This window comes from Urtica dioica, chromosome 10 (assembly GCF_054948205.1).
Source record: "Urtica dioica subsp. dioica isolate 48M chromosome 10, U.dioica_male_clone48M_v1_H2, whole genome shotgun sequence".
Taxonomy (NCBI): Eukaryota; Viridiplantae; Streptophyta; class Magnoliopsida; order Rosales; family Urticaceae; genus Urtica; species Urtica dioica.
This window is the reverse complement of record NC_142765.1, coordinates 23,636,899-23,661,098: the sequence shown is the minus strand read 5'-3', so window position 1 is coordinate 23,661,098 and position 24,200 is coordinate 23,636,899. Positions and strand designations below refer to the sequence as shown.

The 24,200-nt window shown below is 36.6% G+C and overlaps 4 protein-coding genes across 5 annotated transcripts; all 4 read left to right on the top strand.

The window, feature by feature from the left end:
* The first annotated feature begins 3,633 nt into the window (after positions 1-3,633).
* On the top strand, positions 3,634-5,883 carry APO4 (APO RNA-binding protein (DUF794)). 2 transcript variants are annotated; one of them, XM_089628209.1, is made up of 4 exons: positions 3,634-3,937; positions 4,025-4,101; positions 4,254-4,510; positions 4,881-5,883. In XM_089628209.1, exons 3-4 carry the CDS (start codon positions 4,257-4,259, stop codon positions 5,596-5,598), a joined length of 972 nt encoding a protein of 323 aa, XP_089484335.1. In that variant the 5' UTR covers positions 3,634-3,937; positions 4,025-4,101; positions 4,254-4,256; the 3' UTR covers positions 5,599-5,883. The 2 variants fall into 2 exon arrangements, with proteins under 2 accessions (XP_089484335.1, XP_089484334.1); XM_089628208.1 differs by having other exon boundaries at positions 3,634-4,101.
* A 2,812-nt stretch (positions 5,884-8,695) lies between these two features.
* Positions 8,696-11,471, top strand: LOC149384232 (transcription regulator/ zinc ion binding protein). Its single transcript, XM_089629506.1, has 4 exons — positions 8,696-8,953; positions 9,097-9,699; positions 10,458-10,556; positions 10,929-11,471. The coding sequence occupies exons 1-4, from the start codon at positions 8,801-8,803 to the stop codon at positions 11,298-11,300; spliced, it is 1,227 nt and encodes a 408-aa protein (XP_089485632.1). The 5' UTR covers positions 8,696-8,800; the 3' UTR covers positions 11,301-11,471.
* Positions 11,472-11,976: 505 nt separating this feature from the next.
* Positions 11,977-15,394, top strand: LOC149384231 (RHOMBOID-like protein 12, mitochondrial). Its single transcript, XM_089628158.1, has 8 exons — positions 11,977-12,426; positions 12,893-13,013; positions 13,182-13,301; positions 13,901-14,011; positions 14,154-14,192; positions 14,400-14,504; positions 14,586-14,627; positions 15,104-15,394. Exons 1-8 carry the CDS (start codon positions 12,116-12,118, stop codon positions 15,185-15,187), a joined length of 933 nt encoding a protein of 310 aa, XP_089484284.1. The 5' UTR covers positions 11,977-12,115; the 3' UTR covers positions 15,188-15,394.
* Positions 15,395-18,478: 3,084 nt separating this feature from the next.
* Positions 18,479-23,538, top strand: LOC149384230 (Galactose oxidase/kelch repeat superfamily protein). The gene is made up of 11 exons (XM_089629377.1): positions 18,479-18,796; positions 19,171-19,320; positions 19,691-19,855; positions 20,059-20,211; positions 20,313-20,465; positions 20,852-21,016; positions 21,125-21,295; positions 21,769-21,961; positions 22,119-22,332; positions 22,708-22,900; positions 23,078-23,538. Exons 1-11 carry the CDS (start codon positions 18,613-18,615, stop codon positions 23,107-23,109), a joined length of 1,773 nt encoding a protein of 590 aa, XP_089485503.1. The 5' UTR covers positions 18,479-18,612; the 3' UTR covers positions 23,110-23,538.
* The last annotated feature ends 662 nt before the right edge of the window (positions 23,539-24,200 follow it).

The following is a 24,200-nucleotide window of genomic DNA, read 5'->3' as shown; positions in this document are numbered from 1 at the left end:
TTGCTGGTACTAAGAAGACATGAACTATAAAAATTTTGACTTTTTATGCCATAAATTTTTCTCTCATGCAAAAAAGCTCAGGCTCTATAGCTATATAACTATATGATTAAAACTCAAGTTTTTTTTGTATAACCAACTATTAGTAAATTTTTAATCACGAGATTTTATTAACAAACTCAAAAAAGACGTGTATAGTTGTAAATAATCGTTAATAATTGTAAATAAACTATTAAACTCCAAAATCATAAATGAAATTTTATAAACGTCCAAATAATGCAACATCACCATAATGACTATTTACTTAAAATTTACAAAAGATTAACTATTTAGCAAATCACCAAATTTTGGTGGCTTAGTTACTTCTCAGTCACGCGCTAAAGAGATTGCGTGACTAAATATATGTCATACAAAGACTTCGCGCGACGAGCAATGCGCGACAGAATGGTGACAAAAATGTGTTTGACGTGACATGAGTTTCTCTAGGGAAAATCCATTATTTTTTCAGTGACACTTAAGGGATCTGGAGTCTAATTTACATTCCTCTGTAGGCATATGCTACACAACCGAAAATCACAATGTGTTCTAAGCTAGGTTTCATACCACTTCAAAGCTCGATGGGACATTTCAATTCAATGGACCTATTGAAAAGCTAAGTAGCGGTACTAAGGGCCTCAAAATGACTTAGCTACGAAGACCAAAGTTAAATAGTAGACTCCTTATTTTTTTAGGAAGGTTCTATTCATTCTTTCAGTAACACTATTTTGTTGTTGGATTTTCCTAACCGTGCTACACTTATCTAAATCCTCATTGCAAAACTCAAGACCATTATCAAACTGAAGGGCTTTCAGTTTTTGATCCATTTGACTTTCAAGAGTTTTCAATTTTGTTTTTTACTACCATAGTCTCATCTTTAGTTTCAAGAAAGAAAGTTCAAACTCTTCGAGATAAATCATCAACGATAGAAAGAAAATATATATTATCGTCTTGGTTTCAAATCTCTCCGGACTCCATAAATCGGCTTGCACATAATCAATGCAATTCTTAGAAATATGTTCACCAATTCAAAAAATAGCATTCGTGCTCATATAATTATGCATTCATGAGAATATAGTCTTTCTTTTACGACGACGTGGTCACGTTTTATGTACGTGATGATGAGTGTTACAAAAATAATTCGGTAATGTTACAAAAAAAATATAGAGAAATTGCCTAATTTCTCACTAATTTCATAACATTTTATCACTTTCCACTAAAATGCTCATTTTTCCCAAAATACCACCATCTTTGTCAACAATGTTAAACATAGATGTCAACATTGTTGACATAGATGGTGGTATTTTGGGAAAAATTAGCATTTTGGTAGAAAATGAGAAAATGTTATGAAATTGGTGATAAATTAGATAAGAGATTTGTTAATACATAGCCTTCATACATGGGGGAGTTTAAAATAATAACCAAACTATGACTTTATTTAGGTAAATAGCCCAGACTCATCAAAAAGTCCAATAATACCCTTTGCCCACATCTTGTTGCACATCTCATTTCGTCAGTGCCAAGACCAAGAATCTGAGCTTCACAAGCGAGCAAATTTTCTCGTTCAGACCAAATCGGAGCTCAATTTACAATCCAACGAACTCTCTCCTCTCGATCGTCCACGCCGCGCCATCAATGCACTCAACGCAGTCGCGGTCAACGGCGAAGATGATCAGGAGCTCCCTGATCGACCCCCGACGGCGGAGCTCTAATAGATCTGGTCGTATCGGTGTCGGACCGCGCGGCGAGGGCGGCGGAGGCTGGGGCTCTGCTATGTTTCCCGCTGACGAAGATCGTCGTGGATTTGGATTTTGATCTGATCGTGTTGATCCCTCGGCACAAATGTGTTGATCTGATCGTGGTGCAGACGAATTTCTTCGCCGGAGGGTCGAGCGGGCGCGAGATCGTCCACGATCTAGGGTTCGACTGCTCTCCATCCTAGACGCCTTCGTCGACGACCTCCTCTCCATCCTCGAAGCTCTCTCCGTCAAGAGCTGCTTCTATGTCGACCACTCCGTCTCCGGCATGATCAGAATCCTCGCCGCGATCCGCCGCCCTGACCTCTTCGCCAAGCTCGTCCTCATCAGAGCCTCGCCGAGGTCTGAAATCAATCATCATTTTTGTTTTGTGTTTGTATTTTGATTGTGAATCTGGAATTGCAAAATAGGTTTTTGAACGACAAGGAGTACCACGGGGGATTCGAATTGGCGGAGATAGATAAGGTATTCTCGGCGATGGAGGCGAACTACGAGGCCGGACAGTGGGAGCCGCCGCATCTGTCGTCTGGACCGAGAAGAGACGCCGGAGAACGAGAGGTTGATTTCGGAATTGGGGCTTTGTGATTCCAAGTATTCTTTGAAGATCTAGAGGTGTATTAGAGTGGTTTTTATGCTCAATTATGTGGAGGATTTCATGATTTTTGGATTGGTGGTGTTTTGGTCTCAGGATTGTTTTTTTTTTTTTGTTGGCCGTGTAAAATAGTTGGCCATGTGGTTTTGGCTGGGAATTCTGAGATGATGTGTTGATGTTATGGATTCGTTTTTGGCGTTTGAAATTGGGTTTAAATTGGTTGTGTATGGAATTTTGGTGATGAGATGGTGATTTGGCCGTATGGTTGATTTGGCCATGTATGGCTGATTTTTGGCCGTGTGCTTAGGTTCAGCCGTGTGTCTGTGTGCTTAGGTTCAGCCGATATAACAGTAAATCGGATTTACTGTTATATTTACCATAGAAACGAATGATTTACTCAATGGTTAATATGATTTACTGTCGGATTTTTAGTCCTCGATTGTTCACGGAAATAATTAGTAAAACGTATTTACTGTTAGATTAACTAGTCATATTTACCATAGAAATGAATGATTTACTCAATGGTTAATATGATTTACTGTCGGATTTTTAGTCCACGATTGTTCACGGAAATAATTAGTAAATCGTATTTACTGTTAGATTAAATAGTCATATTTACCATAGAAACAAATGATTTACTCAATGGTTAATATGATTTACTGTCGGATTGTTAGTCCTCGATTGTTCACGGAAATAATTAGTAAATCGTATTTACCGTTAGATTAACTAGTCATCATCTCTGATACTTTTCCTGTTAGATTAACTACAAAATATTACGGTAAATAAAATTTACTTTTGTTCTTGTTATGGTAAATAAGATTTACTATTCTTATTATGGTAAATAAAATTTATTGTTTTCTTGTTACGGTAAATAAGATTTATTATTGTTCTTGTTACGGTAAATAAGATTTACTATTATTCTTATTACGACAAATAAGATTTAATGTAGTTTTTGTTATTGTTAATTAGATTTACTAATTTTTTTGTTATAGATGATATTATTTACTATGATAGTTAATAATATTAATCTAAGGGTATAATTGGAATATTGGAATGTTGTCATGATAAATTGGCTATTTTCCTAAATATGTTAATAGTTTGGCTATAATTTTAAAGTAGGGGTGTCATTTTGGCTAGTTCTTTAGCCGGCCCATTAGATAATGAAAGATAATTTCTCAAAAATATATCATATAATTTAAAAAATAAAAACTAATACTCAACTCCTTTTACCCTTAAACTGTTGTCGACAACGGCGATATCAGCAACCAAAACATCAATTGCATTTTGCAATAAATAAATAAAAATAAAAAGGGGGGAAAAATTGCGTCCAAACATCCGTGGATTTCGCTTCCACTTATTCGATTCCTTCCGAGAAGTCTCAGCGATTTTCTTCGCGCGCGAGAACGCGAAGCAATTGACGCTCGACAAATTCGTTGTGAAATCCGGGCCGAGGCTTCCGCCGGAGATTCCCCAACAGCGGAGTGAGGACGGGGAGACATAGCACTCTACGAATGTACAACGATGGAATTGAGCTAAATTCAGAAACCCATAGCCCGTACAACAACTTCATTACCAATATTCTCTATCTCTGTCTTCCGTTCTCTCTCATACTCAGTCACTCTATCTCGTCTTCATTGGGTAGACCCTAGTTAGTTGCTCGTTTCGGTTCGGTTCGCAACAACAAAATTGCATCTTTGTCGACGAATCTTCGGATTGACTGTGAGTTCAATAAACTCGGAAGTAGTTTGTGAATTAAATGCTCTGAAATTGATAATCAAAATCATGATCGATAATTATTTTTCAAATACAGGCTGTGAGCAATAATTACTCTATTCATTTTTTGTTTCTTTAAGCCAGTCTTGTTGTTTCAGTTGATGGCGCTCAGAAGAAAAATGGGTGGCACTTTGCTTTTGAATCAGACAATCTCAAGCCACCATAGATGCCATAGCACTAAGAAGGTAGACTTCAGAAAACTGAGGCCGATGATTTTAGAAAGAATTCAAAATAGGGCTAAAGACTATCCTATCAAGGCAATGATTCCAGTGGCTCGAGAAGTTCTCCAATCAAGAACTGCACTCTTTCATGGCGTATCTTCACTCATCAAACACTTCCCAATCATTGTTTGCAAGTATCTCTCTCTATCTCTCTCAAAAACCCAATTTAATCGATTGTTACTCAATCCAAGTTCAATTGAAAAGTTTGAGTCTTTAATTTCGTGCAAGGGACAAATTATGACTAACCCAAATCATTCATCCAAATTCTTATTTGATAGAACATAATGAACTTCAAATCAAAGTTTATTAAAATATATTGAGAGAGATCAATTTCAAATTAGCTTTGAACGCGATTGTCATATTTGAATCTAAGCTTCGATTATATGTTTTTTTAATCTCGAAATCCTTGAGGTGTTGCCTCTATTGAGTTTTTCATATTTTGTTTGGTACATGTAAACCCAGTTATTGAATTTTTTGCCGCTACAAATTTTGAACGATTGGCAGGTTCTGCTCTGAAATTTACATCGGCGAGGAGGGTCATTTAATAAAGACCTGCTCCGGGTTCAGACGGCAATTGAGAAACCAGCTTCACCAGTGGGTCCCTGGAGGTCTGAGAGACATTCTCGTCCCGGTCGAGGCATTTCATTTGCGAACCATGTTTCAAGAAATCATCAAACACGACGAAAGGTTCGACTACGAGCGCATACCCGCGGTCGTCGAGCTGTGTTCCCAAGCCGGGGCGAACCCAATCCCGAGCGACGATTTGTATTCGAACCACACCAACTCCGAGGCATCGCTTCCGAGCTCGGAGGGCCTAAGGTCCTCGGCCGAAGCGACCCTGAATGCATGGGAATCGCTGAGGCACGGCGTGAAAAGGCTTCTCTTGGTTTACCCGACGAAAGTGTGCGCGTATTGTTCGGAGGTTCACGTGGGCCCGTCGGGGCATCTTATGAGGAACTGTGGTATGTTCAAGTTCCAAAGCTGGAGAGGGACTCATTATTGGAAGAAAGCGGAGGTGGATGATCTCGTGCCTTCAAAGCTGGTGTGGCGGCGAAGGACTCAGGACCCGCCAGTGCTTGTGAACGAGGCGAGGGATTTCTATGGGCACGCCCCGGCCGTGGTCGATCTCTGCTCCAAGGCCGGCGCATCTGTGCCTACCAAGTATAACGCTATGATGAAAATCCATGGTTTGGCTAGTCCTTCGCAATACATACATCGATGAAACGGGACTTGGGCTTAAAGAGGTGGACATTCTTTGTCAGTACAGCCCACGAAGAGGTATGAGTTCGCAGAACTATTCGAACCAGGACTTGCGATGGATGAACCATAGCGCTTGGATACTGTAGCGAGCGGCTGAATTGTAGCTCTTAAAATGAGTCCTTGGTTTTTCACGTTTTTTTAAGATGCAAATGCGGATTTCGATTGTGGAAAGAATAGCACTATGAGACACTGCTCACTGTCTTTCCTGAAAAACTTTGCAGTGTCTGGGCTTAAGGTATCTGCAAGTAGTCAATCCCTAACTTTTTTTTTAAGGGTGAAGCGGCTATATAGCCAAATAGAACTTGAACTTTTGCAAAATAGCCATAGTTTGTCAACTATAAGCAAACTAGCCAACTTAATCTAGGTAGGATTAAATTTAATCCCAACGAACTATAAAGATGTAAGGTTTATGATGGCTGGATTAAAATTAATCGAGGCAGGATTAAATTTAATGACAATCTGGAAATTATAAATGAGAGATGGCGATCGGGAACGGGTCCGAGATCCTGCCCGCGAAGATATGGCTTCCCTTTGTCAGAGCCGCGAGGCCTCTGATCGAAGATTCCCTCTCCGATGACGGCGATGATGACGAGGCGGGTCTCGGGGCCCACCGAGTCGAAGCCGAGGTATGGCAGTCTCTGGAGTCGGCGTTCGTGGCGGTGATTCTGACGCTACCGTCGAGCGATCAAGCCGAGATCCTGACGGCGTACGGCGAGCTGATTTCTATCGGAGGACTCAACTCAGAGGTCAACAAGAAGCTGAGCGCAGCGATCTCGGCGATCCTCAATTCCAAGCTCTCAGTTCCCAAATCACGATACTTTCTCAAGTTCCATGATTCCAAGGCGAGCCTCTCTCGAAAAAAAAAAAATTCTCTGTTTTGTATAGTGATATGTTGTCGATAGTTCTCTTTTCCTTATCGTTGCTTTCGAGGTCTGGTGTTTCCGATCTGTGACTTTTTTTTATTTTTTTTTATGGATAGTTACATTATAGTAGTATTATTCGAGGCAAGTTTGAGAGATTGTTATTTTACCAAACAAATGAAACTATGGTTATTTTGCAAAAGCCATAGTTTGGGATTGGCTAATTCATACCATTTTTCATTTTTTTAATATTTTAGACAAAATTTCATTTTATTAAGAAAAATAACCTATCAGTACCGCAATAAATTAATTAACTGGAGAATAAATTAAATTAACCTTTTTAAGTAAATTAAATTAATCTTTTTAAGTAAATTAAATTTACTCTTTTGTTAATTAATTCAGTGTGGGATTGGTGAGCTATTTTTTTAATAAAATGAAACTTAGACTATTTTTTAAAAAGATGGTGAACTATTTGGCTACTGCCTTAATTGCCCCAAAATTTGGTGTTGTAGTTGGAGTAGAAAAAAAAACTCGGTGCTAAAATCTCACTAGAATGGTGTAGTTTGAACACCAAATTTAGTGTTGTGGTTGTAATTGTTCTTAAGTTATTGATTTTCCAAACTCCATCCCCACCTCTCAACCACCTCGCATAGACACAACCTACCACCAGATTCGAGCCACCTCGTGATAAAATACTATATTATAAAAACAAAAAATTAACCAAATAAGTCACCGAAAGTCTAAGAATTGCTAGATGGTCAATATTTTGCAATTTTTTTGTAAATAACCACCTCAATTTATTTACGGCACTCAAAAAGACAAAAATACCAAAAAACATTCATGTCTATTTTGGTTTTTCTTAGTGCCGTAAATAAGTTGAGGTGGTTATTTACAAAAAGCTAGTTATTATACAAAACGTTATAAGTCAAATGACTACATAACTAGAAGACCTTTATAAAAATAAAAAATAAAATGGCTATTTTGTATTGTTTTTGTTTCTTTATAAACATAATGAAATTTTGTTGAACCCTATCTTGGTCAAGTTTAGTTTCTCCCCATTCTCTTCGTCTTCACGTTTCCGCTGGTCTAAAAGGATCGCATAACCTTCAACATGGATGTGGTTGAGGTGAAGTTGACACCTTCGTAAACGGTGGAAAAGATGCTCCAGACAGAAACAAAGTTTCACCGAAAAGGAACGCTGGTTGAGCTCGAAATAAAATTCACGTTTAAGACAGAAACAAGATTCATCATTTTTCATTAATTATTTTTTTATTTAAAAAATTTAGACAAAAAGGGTAAAATCGGAAGAAAATATTTAGTTTAATTGTCACATCATCATAATTGGCTATTTAAACACAAATCTTGAAACATCGACTAGTTTGCAATGAAAGCGTTTCACACGTGGTTTAGTTCATGTAATTTTTTTTTCATGGGCTATCATGCACTATATAATGGAGACATAAGCATACGTTGGTCTATTTCTTTAATTTTTTTTTTTTAATAATTTACCTATAATTTAATTGAGGGTAGTCATTTGACTAGTTTATATGATTTCTTCAAGTTTTCACTAACAAATCTATTAACTAAATTAACAAATAAATTTAAACAATTAAATAATTATACTGATAAAATAAACAAGAATGTAATCATAATACAAAATTATAATTAGTGACCCATGTTGGTATATTTAAAAAATAGAAAATTAGAAAAATAGCAAATTTAAACGTGTGACATTGCTAAATAACCAACGTTTAGTAAACCACTTAATCTTGGGTAAATAGCCGTAAATGATAAAGTCGCCTAATATATGGAGGTGACTATTTATCTAAGATTTACGTATGTAAAAACATGAAAATAGCTATTTACTTAAGATTTACCGAACGTTGACTATTTAGCAATGTCAAACGTTTAAATTGACTATTTCCCTAATGAATCATTTAAAAAAAGTGTTTTTATTTTTTCTGAAAAGCCACGAAAATCTTCTTGCTTTTCAATTTTCTTCTATATTTTTCAAAAACACTTTTCAATTTTTAGTAAAAATTATTTTTACCAAACACTTTAAAATAATTAGACTATTAGAAAAAGCTAAAATCAAGCTGCTACACACAACCAATAACTACACTATCAAAGAGAAATTGAGTTCCTATCTGAAGCCTGCTCCTTTGCAGTTTCAACTCCTAATTTGTATATATAGTCTGGTATCCCCATTTCGGCTCCGTTCTCTTGAACGAACGCTTGGTCGTCAAAACTCAATACTCAACAGTACGATTGTACGAAGGTTCTCGAGAGAGAGAGAGAGCAACAATGGAAGAATCGACGGGTCAATGGCTAGAAGAAGCGCTGGGAGATTTATGCAACAAATTGGAGACAGGATTGGCTTTGGACTCCGACATGATCTCTGGCCTCGTCTCATACTGCGAGTGCGCTCACCCTCTCGACGCCAAAGAATATCTCGACGTAAACAATCAATCAACCCCACTCTTTCCCCAATTCAATTAATAACCGAATCCATGTATAAACAATCTCCAAATCCCACCACTTCCCCCAATCTGGGGCTCGAAAAAAATTTCTAACTTTTTTTTTTTTGGGGGCCGCCGCAGAACATAATCGGCGAGGAGGCAGGTAAAACCGTGATCCAAGAGTATCTACGACGACGAGGTCACTCGGTAGCCCAAGAATCTCCGCCGCCGGCGCCGGCGGCGTTGCAGCCGCAGCTCCACGCGTACGTGAAGCCACCTCAGTCAGAAAAGGCAGCGAAGAAGCCGGCTTCTCGGCCGACGCCGCCGGCGGCGGCGGCGGAGAAGAAGAAGAAGGAGAGGAAGGAGAAGAAGGGGGTGAGAGCGGTGAGCCTTTCGGAGGCGGCGAAAGGGTCGATAGTTTTCAGGCGAGGGGAGGCGTGCGAGTGCCAGGCGCGGCGGCACTCGCTGGTCGGAAACTGCCTGTCGTGCGGCCGCATCGTGTGCGAGCAGGAAGGGGAGGGGCCCTGCCGCTTCTGCGGGGCCCTCGTGATCTGCGACGGCAGCGACTACGCCGGCCTCGACCTCGGCGGCGCCGTCCCCGCCCTCTCCGATTCCGAGGCCGCCGCCGAGGCCTACGCCAAGAGGCTCGTCGACTACGATCGCAACTCCGCCGCTCGCACCACCGTCATCGATGACCAGAGTGATTATTACGAGGTCGAAGGCAATTCCTGGCTCTCCGCTGAGGTATGAAAATTTTTTAGAGCTTGGATTGAATTCTATAACGGCGGAGATTTGCCTAGACCAAGGAATGTCATGTTTGTCGCTGTGTGTAATATGTGACCGGCTTAGGATGTTCTAATTATGGAGAGAGCCAATCCGCTAAAATACTTTCTGAGAGAGTTAGGGCGGAACTGTAAGTTAAGATTGAGATCTTTGTGAAATAAGCAATTTTTTCTGATGTTGAACTAGGATTTTTTCATCTTTCGGCTTAACATCATGTTCTTTGTTAAGAGCATAGGAGTTTATCTGATTAACTGGATGACAGAGAATAGCACTGTGGTGGTAAGAACATCCATTCATTATAGTAGAAACACCTCTGCCTCTTGAGAGGGCTAGGGCTTAGATGGGAAGATAAAAATTCTTATCCTTGCCGAGAGATTTTTTTTTTTTGTGATGATGAGCAAGGAATGTCGTTGTTTGTGTTGAATATGATGTTCTCTACTTTGTATAATTTATCCTTTTGAAATTTAAATTCGTTGTATATTCTAAGAGTTTGTGCGCTTTGTATTTGATTGAGTAGGACGTTCTAATCCTAGAGAGAGCCAATCACTAAAATACTTTCTGAGAGGGTTAGGGCTGAACTTTCAGTTCCGCTTGAGCTCTTGTGAATAAGTGGTTTTTTTTTTTTTTTTTGTTCTTTTCTGATGTTGAGCCAGGAATTTTCCTCTTTCGGCTTAACATCGTGTTCTTTGTTATGTGTTCTTAATCATTTCTGCTTGCAGGAAAAGGAGCTCTTGAAGAAAAAGCGAGAGGCAATTGAAGAAGAAGAGGAAGAGAAACGAAGGAGAGTAGTCGTGACTTTTGACTTGGTTGGACGAAAGGTCTTCAATCTTTTTTTTTTCCCTGGAACATGGTTTTTTTAGATATTATTTTATAAGATCTCTTGCTTAATATTTTTTTATATGTTTGTTGTCTCCTATCACTGTTATGCGTTTCAAATGCATTTATTCCCGACACGATCGACCTTGTAGAGCTAAGTGCATCTACATGGTAATAATGCAGAACTTAGGCAAGAACATATAAAAACCAAGATATAATACTTCATGTATCAAGGTTTAATTTTATCTTGTTTTCCGTTTTTTTTGCTTGATGTTATATTGTTCACTGCTTGAAATTTCTCATTTTCTTTCCTCATGTATATCTATTTTTTTTTTTTCATTTCATTGTAACAAAACTAAAAAGCATGTTTTCAGGTGCTCGTGAACAAAGACGAAGTTGACGAACTTGAATCAGAGAGCGGAATATTGAGGCCACCAGATGAAAGAGAAGTGAATCGGATCAAACCAAACCCAACCGTCAAAGTACAACCGATATTCATGGATCCGGGTCCCACGAGAAAGATCCCGAAAAAAGGTAGCAGAAAACCAACAAACAAAGGCCCAACAATTGGAATGAGCTTGGAGATAACGGGAAGGGTTCAACACGAGAGCAACGAGCTCAAGCATTTGGCGATGAACGACCAATCAGAAATGGATTCATCAAAGAATTCAGTGTGGAAAGGTCCGTCATCAAGCAGCACCGGAGTTGTCAATGACGACGGTGACTGTTCATTAGATTATCGATGAGAAAGCACGGCTAGGTTGAGAATCAAATCTTTTGAAGTGGGAATTTTATTGTGAAGATGAGAATGTAGTCATGACAGTCTTTCTTGTGGCATCTTCGTTGGCTTTGTTTTGTAGTTCCCCTAAAAAAATCAGTGTCAATATTTTTTTAAAATAAATTGAACAACCAATGCACTGCCTTTTGTTGATTGTGTTTGGTGGAACCGGATTTGTTGAAAGTAACGTATATGTATGTACTGACACGGATAAACTGTGGGAAGAGAAAAAATGCATGGAAGTTAAGCGTAGCCAATGAAATAATACAAGTTTTAGATAGGAGTTTAAAAAAGAAGTAGGCCAATTTAAACTGATTTTTTTTTTTTTTTTCTAAATTCATCACTTTCTCTATTTTATTTTTTAATTTATCATTTTCTCTTTTCTATTTTTCTTCAAACATTTTTTTTTTCATCAAAACTTTAAAAATCCATATCTATTTCATACGAATTTTTTTCTTTGTTTTTATTCAAGGGTAAATCCATATCTATTTCATACGAATTTTTTTCTTTGTTTTTATTCAAGGGTAATTTAGACTTTAAAATGGATAGGTGTAAGATTTTTAGATAATTAGTAATTTAGTACATATGCAGTGTTTTGACCAAAAGACTCTATGGTGTAGCTTTATGAAGTTTCTCTTTTAATACAACAAAAAACTCCTGCACAAGACTTCCCTATAACATTAAATCAAGCACAATACCAGAGTTGTTTTGCTAGCATACAAGACCAGAGTGTTCCCATAGCAAGAAAGCAACTCCAAAGCTCTTGGAAGCCAAAAAAAAAAAATGCAGAGAGTCGCGTCTCTCAGACTCGCCTCCAACTTCGCCAGGAAAGCTCTCCATGACTCCACGCCCATTTCTAACCCTTCAACCCGATTCTTCTCTCGTCCATGGCGATCCCAACCCGGCTCTCTATCCCCGAAGTCTCTGGACCTTTTCTCGAACCCAGCGCTCGCCAAGGCGTTTTCGAGTCACTCCACGAAAGCGCTCTTAAAGAGCGTCGCGATCAAGGGTTTCTTGGATTTCAGAGTCGGCTTCCAAGGTTTCCAGAGGAACTTCCGTCATGGCTCGAGCTTCCCTTCCTCACTTCGTGAATGGTACTCCTTTCGATGTTTGGCTGCCGAGAAAATTTGTTCGGAAAGCCTTTTAGCTTTGTTTGTACTTATTTCATGATCTTAGGCTATATCGAAAGAGAAATCGATCATTTCTTTTTTCATGACGCGATCAGGGTTTTATGAACCTATACTTAGGCTTAGTACTCCACATTATCATTAAGAAATAATAATTAAATAAAATATAGTACTGATATTATCTTATAAAGGAGAAAAATAATTGGGAAAAAAGAAATACGGTGGGGAACTACAGCTCTGGACAATGTCTGTAAAACTGTTCATGCGTTTTCATGCTTGTAAAGTCTTAAAAGAAAAATCTTATTAAGTGCCTATTTTTGGATACAATGTTTATTAACTATTCAAGAATTAAGCATCGTCAATAAAGTGAAATTTGCTAAGAGCGTTATGATTTAATATATAACATGTTAATACCCTGATATCTTATCTGCAGGAAGGCGTGGCTGCGCAATTTATCTCCTGATAATTTAGTTCTGGGCTTGATTATCGCTAACACCGCTGTTTTCATGTTATGGCGACTTGCAAATAGTAGATTTATGATGAATAATTTTACAGTGAGTACCCAAATGTGCTATACATTGCTAATTCTTTGTGACATGTTAACTTTTTTATTTTTATTTTGCATTTCAAAGAAGGAAAAAGAACACATTAAACTTAAAAGTTGACTTGATTATTGTACTTCCCTAACTTGGTTTGTTCCATGGTTGACATTTTCTGAACAGATATCTGTCGAAAACTTAAAGAGTTTTCGTCTTCACACCCTGATTACATCTGCCTTCAGTCACTTTGATACAGGGCATATCATGCATAACATGATTGGACTATATTTCTTCGGGTCTCATGTATGTTCTTCTTTCCTGATTCATCAAAAACATAATTTTGACCGTTCATCATATTTAACTTGCAGCAAGTATCACATAAAGATGGCATCTTTTTTTATTATTAATATTATTAGTTGTATTAACTCACCAGATTATATAACCATGTTTGACATGTGTGGGTAATCATGTGGGACTGTAAATTCAGTTCACTATCCCTTGACCTTTACTGAAATTTATTTTATTTGTTTAGGTGGTTTCAGGACTTGTCCTTAGTTTAAATTGTCCATTCTGTTACTCCAATTTATAAGTTCATTGCGTTTTGAGGTTTCAGTTCTGTTTGAATGCCATATCCTTTTTTACATGGAACTACACATTCGCATCATGGAATATCCTCATTGATGTATAAACCTGCTTTGTGAAATCTGTTCAAAATTTTGAAAGGAAAGGCTCGCAGAACAATGTTTTAAATGTATGTTAGAGGACAAACACCACAATCACGAGTACACACGTCTCTGTTTCTTCACATAGAGATATCATTTAATCGTTTATCTCTTGGGAAAAGCTGAATTCATTCTCTTCATTTTTTGTCACTGATTCGTTTTAATTGGTACAACGGATAGCTTGGTCAAGTTTTTGGGTCCGAGTTTTTGCTTAAGATGTACCTTGCTGGTGGGATAGCTGGTTCAGTGTTTTATGTGGTTCACTCTCTCTTCTTGGCTTCATCAGCAACGGTACGTGTATACTTTGCTATGCTGAAATAATGGCCAAAAGTGGCTGTTTCACGATTGCATATTTTGCTTTCGTCGATATTTGGGGAGTACGATGAAGATTGGGAAACTTGGTCTTAGCTTTTCAAAATGTTGTCATTGACAGGGCACAATGCGGAAAGATCCCTTGAGAACTCCGGGATTGGTATAGACCTTTTCTTTTTTCTCTTTTCCTTTCGTTAATTATATTCCTAATATACTGAATTTAGTTGAATAACCCGTCATTTTATTTTAATCCAACTACGGAATCCAAGAAGAAAATTTTACAATGTTGTAGGAACAATATTTGTATTCAGCGATAAAGATTAAGCTTTTATATTTTTTTAGTCATCTATGCATTTTTCATTTTCAGGGTGCAAGTGGAGCCGTAAATGCTATCATTTTGCTCGATATATTCCTCTATCCGCGATCCACTTTATTATTCAACTTCTTCATTCCTGTGCCTGCCATTTTACTGGTAACTAGGCTTAAATCACCACCACTCACGCTTATCCTAACCGTGTATTGTTTATAATATTCTCATGGAATACAATTTCAGGGGATTTACCTAGTTGGCAAAGATTTCTTGGGGATGATTGAGGTAATATACACTTCACTTTTCGATTCCATTTCTTCTATTCGCATCTTATTTTAAAATTTATCAGTTGTACACTTTATTCCATCCATTCTAATCGACAAAACACTTATTTTCAAAAATATTGTCTTTATATATCAATACGACTTACATTCTCAAAATACATTTATTCGTTTTGTTCTTCAATAAAGCACCAAAATTAATTCCATCAAAATTTTAAATTTAAGTGTGAGAACAAGTAAAAGATTATAATTTCTTATATTCGTAACACTGATCAAAATAAGTTCATTAGTTTTTAAAATGCACAAGAAAAACAAATACTGAATATGTTGCTTTCCATCATTTATGTTAAACTGAAGGACCGTGGATAATAACAACCCACTTAACACGAACAAGATTTCTCAAACAGTATAAATACTTCAATGACAAAGTGATATATACATATTAGTTGTAACAGTCAATGTATGCTTACAATTTTGCAGGGAGACACACCGGGATCTGCACATCTCGGCGGCGCTGCAGTGGCGGCCGTTACCTGGTTCAGGCTGCGGAGGGGACGTTTCTGAGCTCGTGAATTGCTATCTCTTTCTAATTCCGGTTATACCCTTAGATGATTCTTGCTACTTGGTTATTCTAACAACTTCTCAGTTTGGTTCTATTTCCAAATCTTCTTTACCTTATATGCGACGTCCCCTTTTGTAGAATCATTGGGTACATGCATTCCAAGAACAACGGAAGAATGGTAATATTTATAACTCTCTTCTCTTTGACAATGATGTATTGTGGAACTTTACCCTTCCTCTTGACTTACAACAGGGACTTTTTGGCCGAAATGCCTAATGATAAGGTCTGAGAACCTTCTTTAAAAAATAAAATTAAAAACTTTATTATATCCATTTCAAAACAAATTTTACAATTATGAAGCAAAACATAATGAATTCAAATCCACATCCTAACCTAGCCCAAATAAATAAATAAAAAGCAATAAATTCGTAAATATTTGTAATATTATTTATTGAGTGCATATGAAGTAATGTGAATAATAATAATTGAATATGTAGATAATGTAATATGGTGACTAATGAACTTGAGATTTGATGATGCTTGGTCGGAGTGTGTTCCTCCAAACCTTTCGTTGTATATTAAGGCTGAATGATATACCTTCGTTATAATAGTCCGGACTCCGGGGACGTTTTGATGAAGAAAAAAAAATCATGAATAAATGAGCAGGCCAACATTAACCAATGATATGAATAACACTAGTCATGAAGAGTAATTTATTGTGATGCATTTCAAAAAAATTATTGTGATGCATTTCAATTAGTTAACACGAAAATTATTCATCGTGAATGATGATTTTGTTTGTTCTTATTTTACTTTAGCAACGTTGATTTCTTATATTAAAAAGAAAAAAAGATTCTTTCTATAAACGCTACCTTTTTTGTTTTCGGCAAATTTTGCTACGGCTTAAACTCTCATCTCCGAAGTGCAGGTGCATTCCGTACGTAGAATCTGAATTATAAGAATATCATAAAATTTCCCAATAAATGTTGGGGAAAAAAAAAACAAACTTATGAAAACGAATTACAATTGCACGTAAAACAACGAGCGAATTTCATGTCTTGTCACTCTTGATTTGTTGACTAAACAAAGCATATGTTATGGAGAACTTGAGGTTTTTGTTGGCTTCTGATTTTTGGGTTTTGAACATTTTTTGTCAGTTTAAAATTTAACTTTAAATCCAGTTGTGGACATAAAAAAAATAAATGATAAATAAGACAATTATTATTATTATAATATATTTTAAACCGCTAAAGGGACCAAACATTAATTTACTTGAGACAATTATTTATTCTGAAAAATACTGGAGGCATTTGGTTTAACTTTTATCCCAGTCTATATTTAAAACATATGGGCCTATGTCTAGTCTTGTACTGTATAAATTGCTTTTTTTTTTCTTCCATTAACTTCTATGAGCTTATTTGCTTAAACATCAAACAGAACGTTTCTTTTAAAATTGATGTGTCCAAATAAACCTTCCCAACAAGGTAATTAATTAAGACACCCTATTTAAACTACCCTCCAAACAGAATTAATACCAGGCTTTTTCAGGAATCCCATATGGGTCGGTCAGCCTAGTTTTAGGCTCACTAGTATCACTACAATGTAAAAAAGATGATGCACAGCACAGTTACACACATAATCATGTCAGTCCTTAATTATTTTTCAAATTTCAAACAAATTGTTTTTTCCACTCTTTATTCGTTATTATTGTTGTCATTATGGCAGTGCCAATTGCCAAATCACATCTGATCTGTCTGCCATTTATAAATAATAACATAACATATTTTTTCACGGCAAAATCTATGCTTTATAAACTTCCCAATTCGATTTTATTATTTCAGTAATTTATTTATTGAGTGTATAAGTAGAAATTAATTTATATAATTATATTTGATATAGTTATATAGTCTAAATTATAGCTCTAAAATAATTATATATTTTTAAACTTGGTAGTCATATGATATTAATTATAATATAAGATCTAAATTATTATTGAGTTCAAAATTAAATTGATTGTACATTAACAAATTAAATTTTTAATAAACAGCCTGTTTACTTTTATTTATTTTATTAGTATATAAATTTTTGAAACTTTGGGTCTCTTTGGTTAATTTTTGAATACTACCAATCTATTGCATTTTTCAAATATTAATTTTTCTGTTCTCATGGAATAAAATCTAGTAAATACATAGCGAGATTCACCATTTGGCCTTTTCAAGGAAATAGAAGGAATATAATAAATTTTCGGTTACACTTACATCTCTCTCTTTGTGTGCGCGCTCACCCGCTTAGATCTCGTTATCGACTTTGTCTTGCATAATTTCTTACAGAGGCCTTCATGGACACATAAGGTCTTGCGGCTTTGTATGAGTCTCTCGAAATCAAGGGTGGAGAGAGACAAATATCATTGAAGAAGATCATCGTAATGAAAGCCAAAGGTGTGGATCAAATGCTCATCGGGAAGATGATTATGACAAAGTTGTTACAATGAATTCTCTTGTAAGTGTCATGTGTGACACTTGGAGAATTAATGGAGGCTTTGAGATTGAAGGTCTCAAAAAAAAGAGAGAAAACCCTCCTACCCCAACACACACGCAATGATAAAAACAATGTTAGTGAAATCTTAATTATCTTTTACCCAAACGGTCTATCTCTTCTTGATGAATTTTCGTATCCATCAAGAATATATTGTTCGGGCTTCATCTGTCGGATAGCAGCGACTACTTTTTGTATTGCATGACAACGAAAATTTCACGATACGAGTCTCATCTCTTCGTGGGGAGCTTATTACGATCCGTCTATTTAGCTTGACCAAAATTTGGCACGTATGAAATTTTGCGACGATTAACTTATTCACGTGGTTCTTTTTGTTCCCTTGTTCTCTGACTCTCCATCCATATTTTATCTCCGACGGCTAAGCAATTCCTTTCACTATCAGGTTAACCGGCAAAGTCTCATTGATACATAAACTTTAGAAGAGACTATAATAATGGGATAAATTTATTTATTGACAAAGAAATTTCTTGTGTTAGATAGAGTCTAGACGATGACCCTACCAAAGTGGGTTAGAGGGCCATCCTTTAGATGCCACGTGTCAAAAAGTTCCAATAAAATTTAAAAGTCCTCTCTCTCGTGAATTCAATTTTTTTTTGTGGTCAAGACTCAAACATAAAGTACATGAGATTATTTGACACTGTATTTAAATTAAAAATGGCCTGTAAAAAAAATTATTAAATAATTAGCCTAAATATAATGTAATTCTCTCTCGGTATCCCTAAAGAAAATACAAATAATCTCTCGCCGCTCGCTCATATCACGTCATAAACAAAACAGATTTTGTTGTTTCTCTGTCTCTGAGTGTGAATAATACACCCGTTTCGTTTCTTGTTTTCTTCTCTGGTTCGCTGTTTGTTAAGAAGAAAAGGTAATGAGGTGGGAGAGATTAGCAGGAGAGGAAGAGAGACAAGATTATGGCGGTGTTGGGATTCCTGGGCCAGGGAAGAGGTGGGGACACACCTGCAACGCCATTAAAGAAGGAAGATTTCTCTACGTATTTGGTGGTTATGGCAAACACAACTGTCAAACCAACCAAGTCCACGTCTTCGACACAGGTCTATCTCTCTACTCCTTCTTCTTCTATTTTCCATATTTCTTTCTCGTTTCTCTTCAATTCCTGTTGATATTGTCTTTCGTTTCCGTTTCGGGGGAGCTTTGTCATTTCGTACGCGATAAACGGTCGGAAAATTGTTTTCTAGGGTTTGTATGTTTTCTTCCGGAATTTAGTGCTGCGCTGATTTTACATTGTTCGTGTTGTTGGGTTTAGGTTTAGTGATTGCCATTTCTGTATATAATCCGCTTGAAAGAGAGTGGAATTGTCCTTTTTTTCTTTCTTTTTTGTTGGATCTTCCTTTTTGCTGTATGTTTATGCGTTTTTGAGAGCTGACTATTTGCTAACAATCCTCAATGGTTTATTTAAAATTTGCAGTGGCTCAGATATGGAATCAGCCGGTGATCCAAGGAACACCACCAACACCAAGAGACAGCCATACTTGTACCACTGTTGGAGACAATCTTTATGTTTTCGGTGGTACAGATGGGATGAGACCTCTCAGGGATTTATACATTTTAGACACTTGTGAGTTGATAAATAAAATAAGTTAATTATAAAGAATCTATTTTCATAAACCCGAAGAAGGGGTTGGTGTAATGGCAAGAGAGATTCTCGGGACCTTGTCGGTCCCCAGTTCGATTCCCGATAATGCCAAGCCCCTTGGATTTTATTCGGGTTATCTAACCTGGACACCACAGTTATTAAAAAAAATATATTAGAACTCACTTGGGTTACCGTTTCACGGTTTTACCTGCCAACCTGTGTATGATGCTTAAGTTTATATTTCCTTTAATGCGGGTTCATAAAGCCCATATGGCTATATTATTGTTTTGTGGTTCAAATGGTTAATAAATAAGATATCACTTATATAAACTGTGTTTTGTGTGTGTTTTAGCTACGCATACTTGGATTCACCCGAGTTTAAGAGGAGAAGGACCGCCGGCACGAGAGGGACACAGCGCAGCCCTTGTCGGAAAGCGATTGTTCGTCTTTGGTGGCTGTGGAAAATCTTTGAGTAATGAAGAGGTGTACTATAATGATGTCTATATATTGAACACGGGTAATATATCCTTTGTATAGAACATTTATTGCCGACTGCCCAAGTTTATTTGGATTGATTGCTAACGATTGTGTGTTACGGCTGTCATTTTCTTATATAAGCTAGGGTTGTGTAGATGATGTAGATCTAGTAGGATGCTTGGATATAAAAATAGAAAAATTACGGAATTTTGCAATTTTTTTAGTTTTTCCAAAATCTCGCAGAGACATTTGTATGGAAGCGCGCAATAACATCGGGAACTTCACCATCGCCGCGCGATAGCCATACTTGCTCCTCTTGGAAGAACAATATCGTTGTGATTGGCGGCGAAGATGGGCACGATTATTACTTGGCTGATGTTCATATACTTGACACGGGTATTGCTAAATCCTAATCTCAGTTATATACTATTTATCGTAGTCTAATCTTTGTTTGCATTATTTATTCACATCTTTCTGTTGTTGTCAAACTTCATCAGATACTCTGGTTTGGAGGGACCTTCACACTACAGGCTATTTGTTATCTCCTCGGGCTGGTCACTCAACCGTTGCCTTTGGCAAGAAATTATTTGTATTTGGGGGATTCACCGATGCCCAAAACCTCTACAATGACCTCTATGTGTTAGATCTTGGTATGCATGAATGATTTCCTCAGGAACTGTTTATCTTAATTTTCCTTTTTGTTTGAAATGCCTCAAAAATATTATCTGTAATTGGTAGACCTATGATGAGTGACTTGAATCCAAAACATGCTTGCAAATTTGATTTTGTGCTGGCCAAATATAGAAGAAATCAAATTGTCTTACCTTTTGAATCAATCAATTTACTAGCCCTGCTATTGACGGCCTCAAGGGTTAAGGTGAACCAATATATAATTATATAGGATTATTTGTAATTAAAGAAATAAGGTACGTGATGTCCTGATTTCATACTTTCTTCCTTAATAATATTTTTTCCTAGTTTTCGGGGTAGTTTTTTCTTCTTGTGTTTTGTTTTTCATGCACAGATACTTGTGCAGAAACCGCTATATGGACCAAGGTGGAGACTGCAGGCGATGGACCATCTCCGAGGTTTTCTATGGCCGGAGATTGTTTAGATCCACAGAGAAGAGGCGTTCTTGTCTTTTTGGGTGGCTGTAACAAGACCCTCGAGGCTCTGGATGATATCTATTACTTATACACAGGTTGGCTATTAATTCCATCTGTTTTCTAAGAATTACTAAGGAGTGTGAGGACATAGCCTGGTTCAAAGTTTAGTAATTTCTTATTGGCGATATTTTATCCAATTTCAGGAATCACAAGAGAAGTTGAGCAGAGGCTTGAGAAGTTATCTCTGAAGAAGCGATTGAAGCTAAAATGCCAAGAACAGAATTTCAGTCCTATGCAGGACAATGCTGTTGTTAGAGTTGGAGTCAGTCCTAATATTTTCCAACCCATGGCACTTCCAGTTTATACCCAGCCATGTGAGTTTTGTCTACAATTTGCATATGATATTCTAGTAAATCTAAATAAGAAGCTTATGCTCGGAGTTAGCTGACATTTTTCAGCGAACATACTGTGAACACCTGATAAAAAATCAAGTGTGTGTGTATTATATATGCATTGGTTTCTTACACCCTAAAAAGGCCATTTTAGTTGAAACATTATGGTTCTGGGTTGAGTTTTTACTTTGTGTATTTACTTTGATTATGTAGTAATTTGTTTTGGCCCAGCCCTTTTTTTTTTTATATGTTTTGTTATATTATCTTATTTCAGTTTCTATGCAAAAAAAAAAAAAAAAAAAAAAAAAAACGTACATTGAGTATATGCTTAAGATTTATTTTTTTCTGAGGTGTGGGTGTGAACCTGTTGCTGTCGTATTAAGCCATTAGACTTGTGAAATCTGTACTTGGAGCATAGATTTTAGCTAATACTATGAAGCATATTGCTCTGTCAGATTCAGGCGTACCGAATGTCAATTTCATGCATGGCCTGCCACAGCAGGGAAAGAAAACATTTTATGCAAAGGTTACTGAAAGAATATCCGACGGGTATACTATCGAAACTATGATCGATGGAAAGCCTCTTCGTGGGATATTGTTCTCCAACAAGCGAAGCCATCACCAGAATGCGACTCCGGATTCGAATAGGTAAAGAATATTTGGTCGTTTGTTGCAGAGAATCTCAATGTCGAAACATGAAAATTCTTTATAGGGCAAATGCTGGGATGTGTGGATAACAAAAAAAAAACATGTAAATCATTAATATTGAACGCGTTTAACTTTTTTTGTTTCATCCGCTCTACAGGAAGCGGGCGGCTGAGGAAACTCGGGTTGCCGTGACAAATGGTGATCATAACATCGAACCAAAAAACTCTCGAGTCCTCGGCCAAGACACGGAAGATCAAATGCAGGCACTTAATGTTTCGGAAAAGGAGTCAACGGCTTATGATACCAATACAGAAGGTTCTGCAGTTAGCTCAAAAGATGAAGCATCTCCTGAAACCCCTCGGGAACACAAGGTCAGAGTTTTCTTGTTATTCGGAGCTTCCCTATTGCTTTAACCACAGTCAAAGCTTGAATAAAATTTACTATTACTCATGCAATCTATTGTAGTCCGTGCTTTACATCACAGTGATAGGGACAGTAATATAATAATGCCATAGTTTAAGCAATGTTTTCTGATGGTAGCTTTTCATCATACGAAGTGGTTTTTGTTTACATAAGAAGTCATAAATTGCATGAGAAACGGGTACTAAGAGGGGACATGAATTATAAAAAAAAATAAAAATATAATTGTCTTTGTCACGGTCAAGCTCTTATAAATATGAGTTGTACTTGTGAAGTTCTTTCATTGACGTTCTCGTGGCCTGCATTTTGATGTTGCAAACTATCAGGTAACTTCCAACCCGGAACTGCTAGCGACTCTTCCGAACATGGGAACTGAGAATTCAAACAATACGACTATATCTAATCCCGAAGTTCCTGGGCAAGATGAGACAAATAGTTCAATGAATGGAAACAGTCGAGCTCCAACAGAAAATTTGTCTGTCCCAGAAGATGAAGCTGATCCCATGTCCCTTGATCAAGGTAATATTTAAACCCCTTTCACTTACATTTGCGTCTTAAACAATTTCACCAACACGCACAGACCGTGGGGGTGCTGAATTAGTATTAGTTTTTTTTTTGTCCTTTGCTACGATGCATTTGATTCTGCGGAAGTTATTTCTTTCTGGTTTTTGCTAATCCCTAAAATGAAAATGCTAGATGACAAGACATTAGTAGAGACTGGACTTTGAAGCCGCAACAGTAACCTAACTTCCAGAGCGATAGAGAGAGATTAGCAAGTACACAATCGGCCAGTTATTCATTCCCTTCAAGATGACTGTGTGCAGAGACAAGATATATACAGGAATTCGCTAACAAGGGTTTTATCTGCAGCCTTCTAACAGTCTTCTTCGTAGTTCTTACATTTTAGTTGTAAATGTAGTTATTGCGCTCGAGTAGTGACTTGCTTGCCTTCCCGAATTGACCGATTCTTGAATAGAGAGACGTAATTAGCTTATCAAAAAAAAAAAAAAAAACTGCAGACAATAGTTAGAACCTGTTGAGCTTTTGAAGTTCTCTGCAGGTTCAACTTCATGAGATGTCACCTCAAATTTCTCTGTTGCCTCCATTTTTATAACTGAAGGAGAGGAAATTTACCTATTAGTAAATGTTTTTCTGGAGATGGATATGGCATCTTGACTGCTTCATGCAAAGATTTTTATTATTGTTTTTACTAGAATTATATTTTATTTAAGATACAAGCAATTATAAATAATTGAAAATTTATATTTATTTTAGAGAAATCACTGGGCCACTCCAAAAATAATGATGTTGCAAATTAGCATAGTCTTCATTGCTATTTTTATTTTATTTATAAAGAAATTAATAAAAATAACGTTTACATCCTATTTTAATTCATCCTGTTTTTTTTTTTTTTGTTTTTTTTATCATTTATCTTATTCATTTTAAACAATGTTCAGCATCATTTTTTTTTTAGTTTTTCATACATGTTAATTAATTAATTAACGAGATTGGGCCTATTTGGTAGAGCTTATTAAGCTTGTATTTTGCTTTTTTATAAAAGCTTAATTGTTTTTTTTTTTTTTTTTTTTTTTTTTTTTGTCCTGTTTGGTAAAAATAGCTTTTAAAAAAAACCCCAAAAGTGCTTTTGAGTTTATAATGCAAGTTTAAAAAGCTGTTCAAGTTAGAAAAGTCAAAAACAGTTTTCAAATGAAGAAACAAACAGGGCAGCAATTCTTAGCTTTTGAGAAATGTTTTTCTTAAAAAAATATGATTGATTTACCCTCATGAATATAACGATATTCAGATTTAGAAATAAAAT

Bases quoted from the DNA above. Each gene is read 5' to 3' on its own strand.
- APO4 (XM_089628209.1), top strand. From the start codon at position 4,257: ATGGCGCTCAGAAGAAAAATGGGTGGCACTTTGCTTTTGAATCAGACA. The intron at 4,511-4,880 runs GTATCTCTCTCT...AACGATTGGCAG, and splicing joins TTCCCAATCATTGTTTGCAA to GTTCTGCTCTGAAATTTACA.
- LOC149384232 (XM_089629506.1), top strand. From the start codon at position 8,801: ATGGAAGAATCGACGGGTCAATGGCTAGAAGAAGCGCTGGGAGATTTA. The intron at 9,700-10,457 runs GTATGAAAATTT...TTCTGCTTGCAG, and splicing joins ATTCCTGGCTCTCCGCTGAG to GAAAAGGAGCTCTTGAAGAA. The intron at 10,557-10,928 runs GTCTTCAATCTT...GCATGTTTTCAG, and splicing joins TTGACTTGGTTGGACGAAAG to GTGCTCGTGAACAAAGACGA.
- LOC149384231 (XM_089628158.1), top strand. From the start codon at position 12,116: ATGCAGAGAGTCGCGTCTCTCAGACTCGCCTCCAACTTCGCCAGGAAA. The intron at 14,012-14,153 runs GTACGTGTATAC...TGTCATTGACAG, and splicing joins TCTTGGCTTCATCAGCAACG to GGCACAATGCGGAAAGATCC. The intron at 14,628-15,103 runs GTAATATACACT...ACAATTTTGCAG, and splicing joins ATTTCTTGGGGATGATTGAG to GGAGACACACCGGGATCTGC.
- LOC149384230 (XM_089629377.1), top strand. From the start codon at position 18,613: ATGAGGTGGGAGAGATTAGCAGGAGAGGAAGAGAGACAAGATTATGGC. The intron at 21,296-21,768 runs GTGAGTTTTGTC...TTGCTCTGTCAG, and splicing joins TCCAGTTTATACCCAGCCAT to ATTCAGGCGTACCGAATGTC. The intron at 22,333-22,707 runs GTCAGAGTTTTC...GCAAACTATCAG, and splicing joins AAACCCCTCGGGAACACAAG to GTAACTTCCAACCCGGAACT.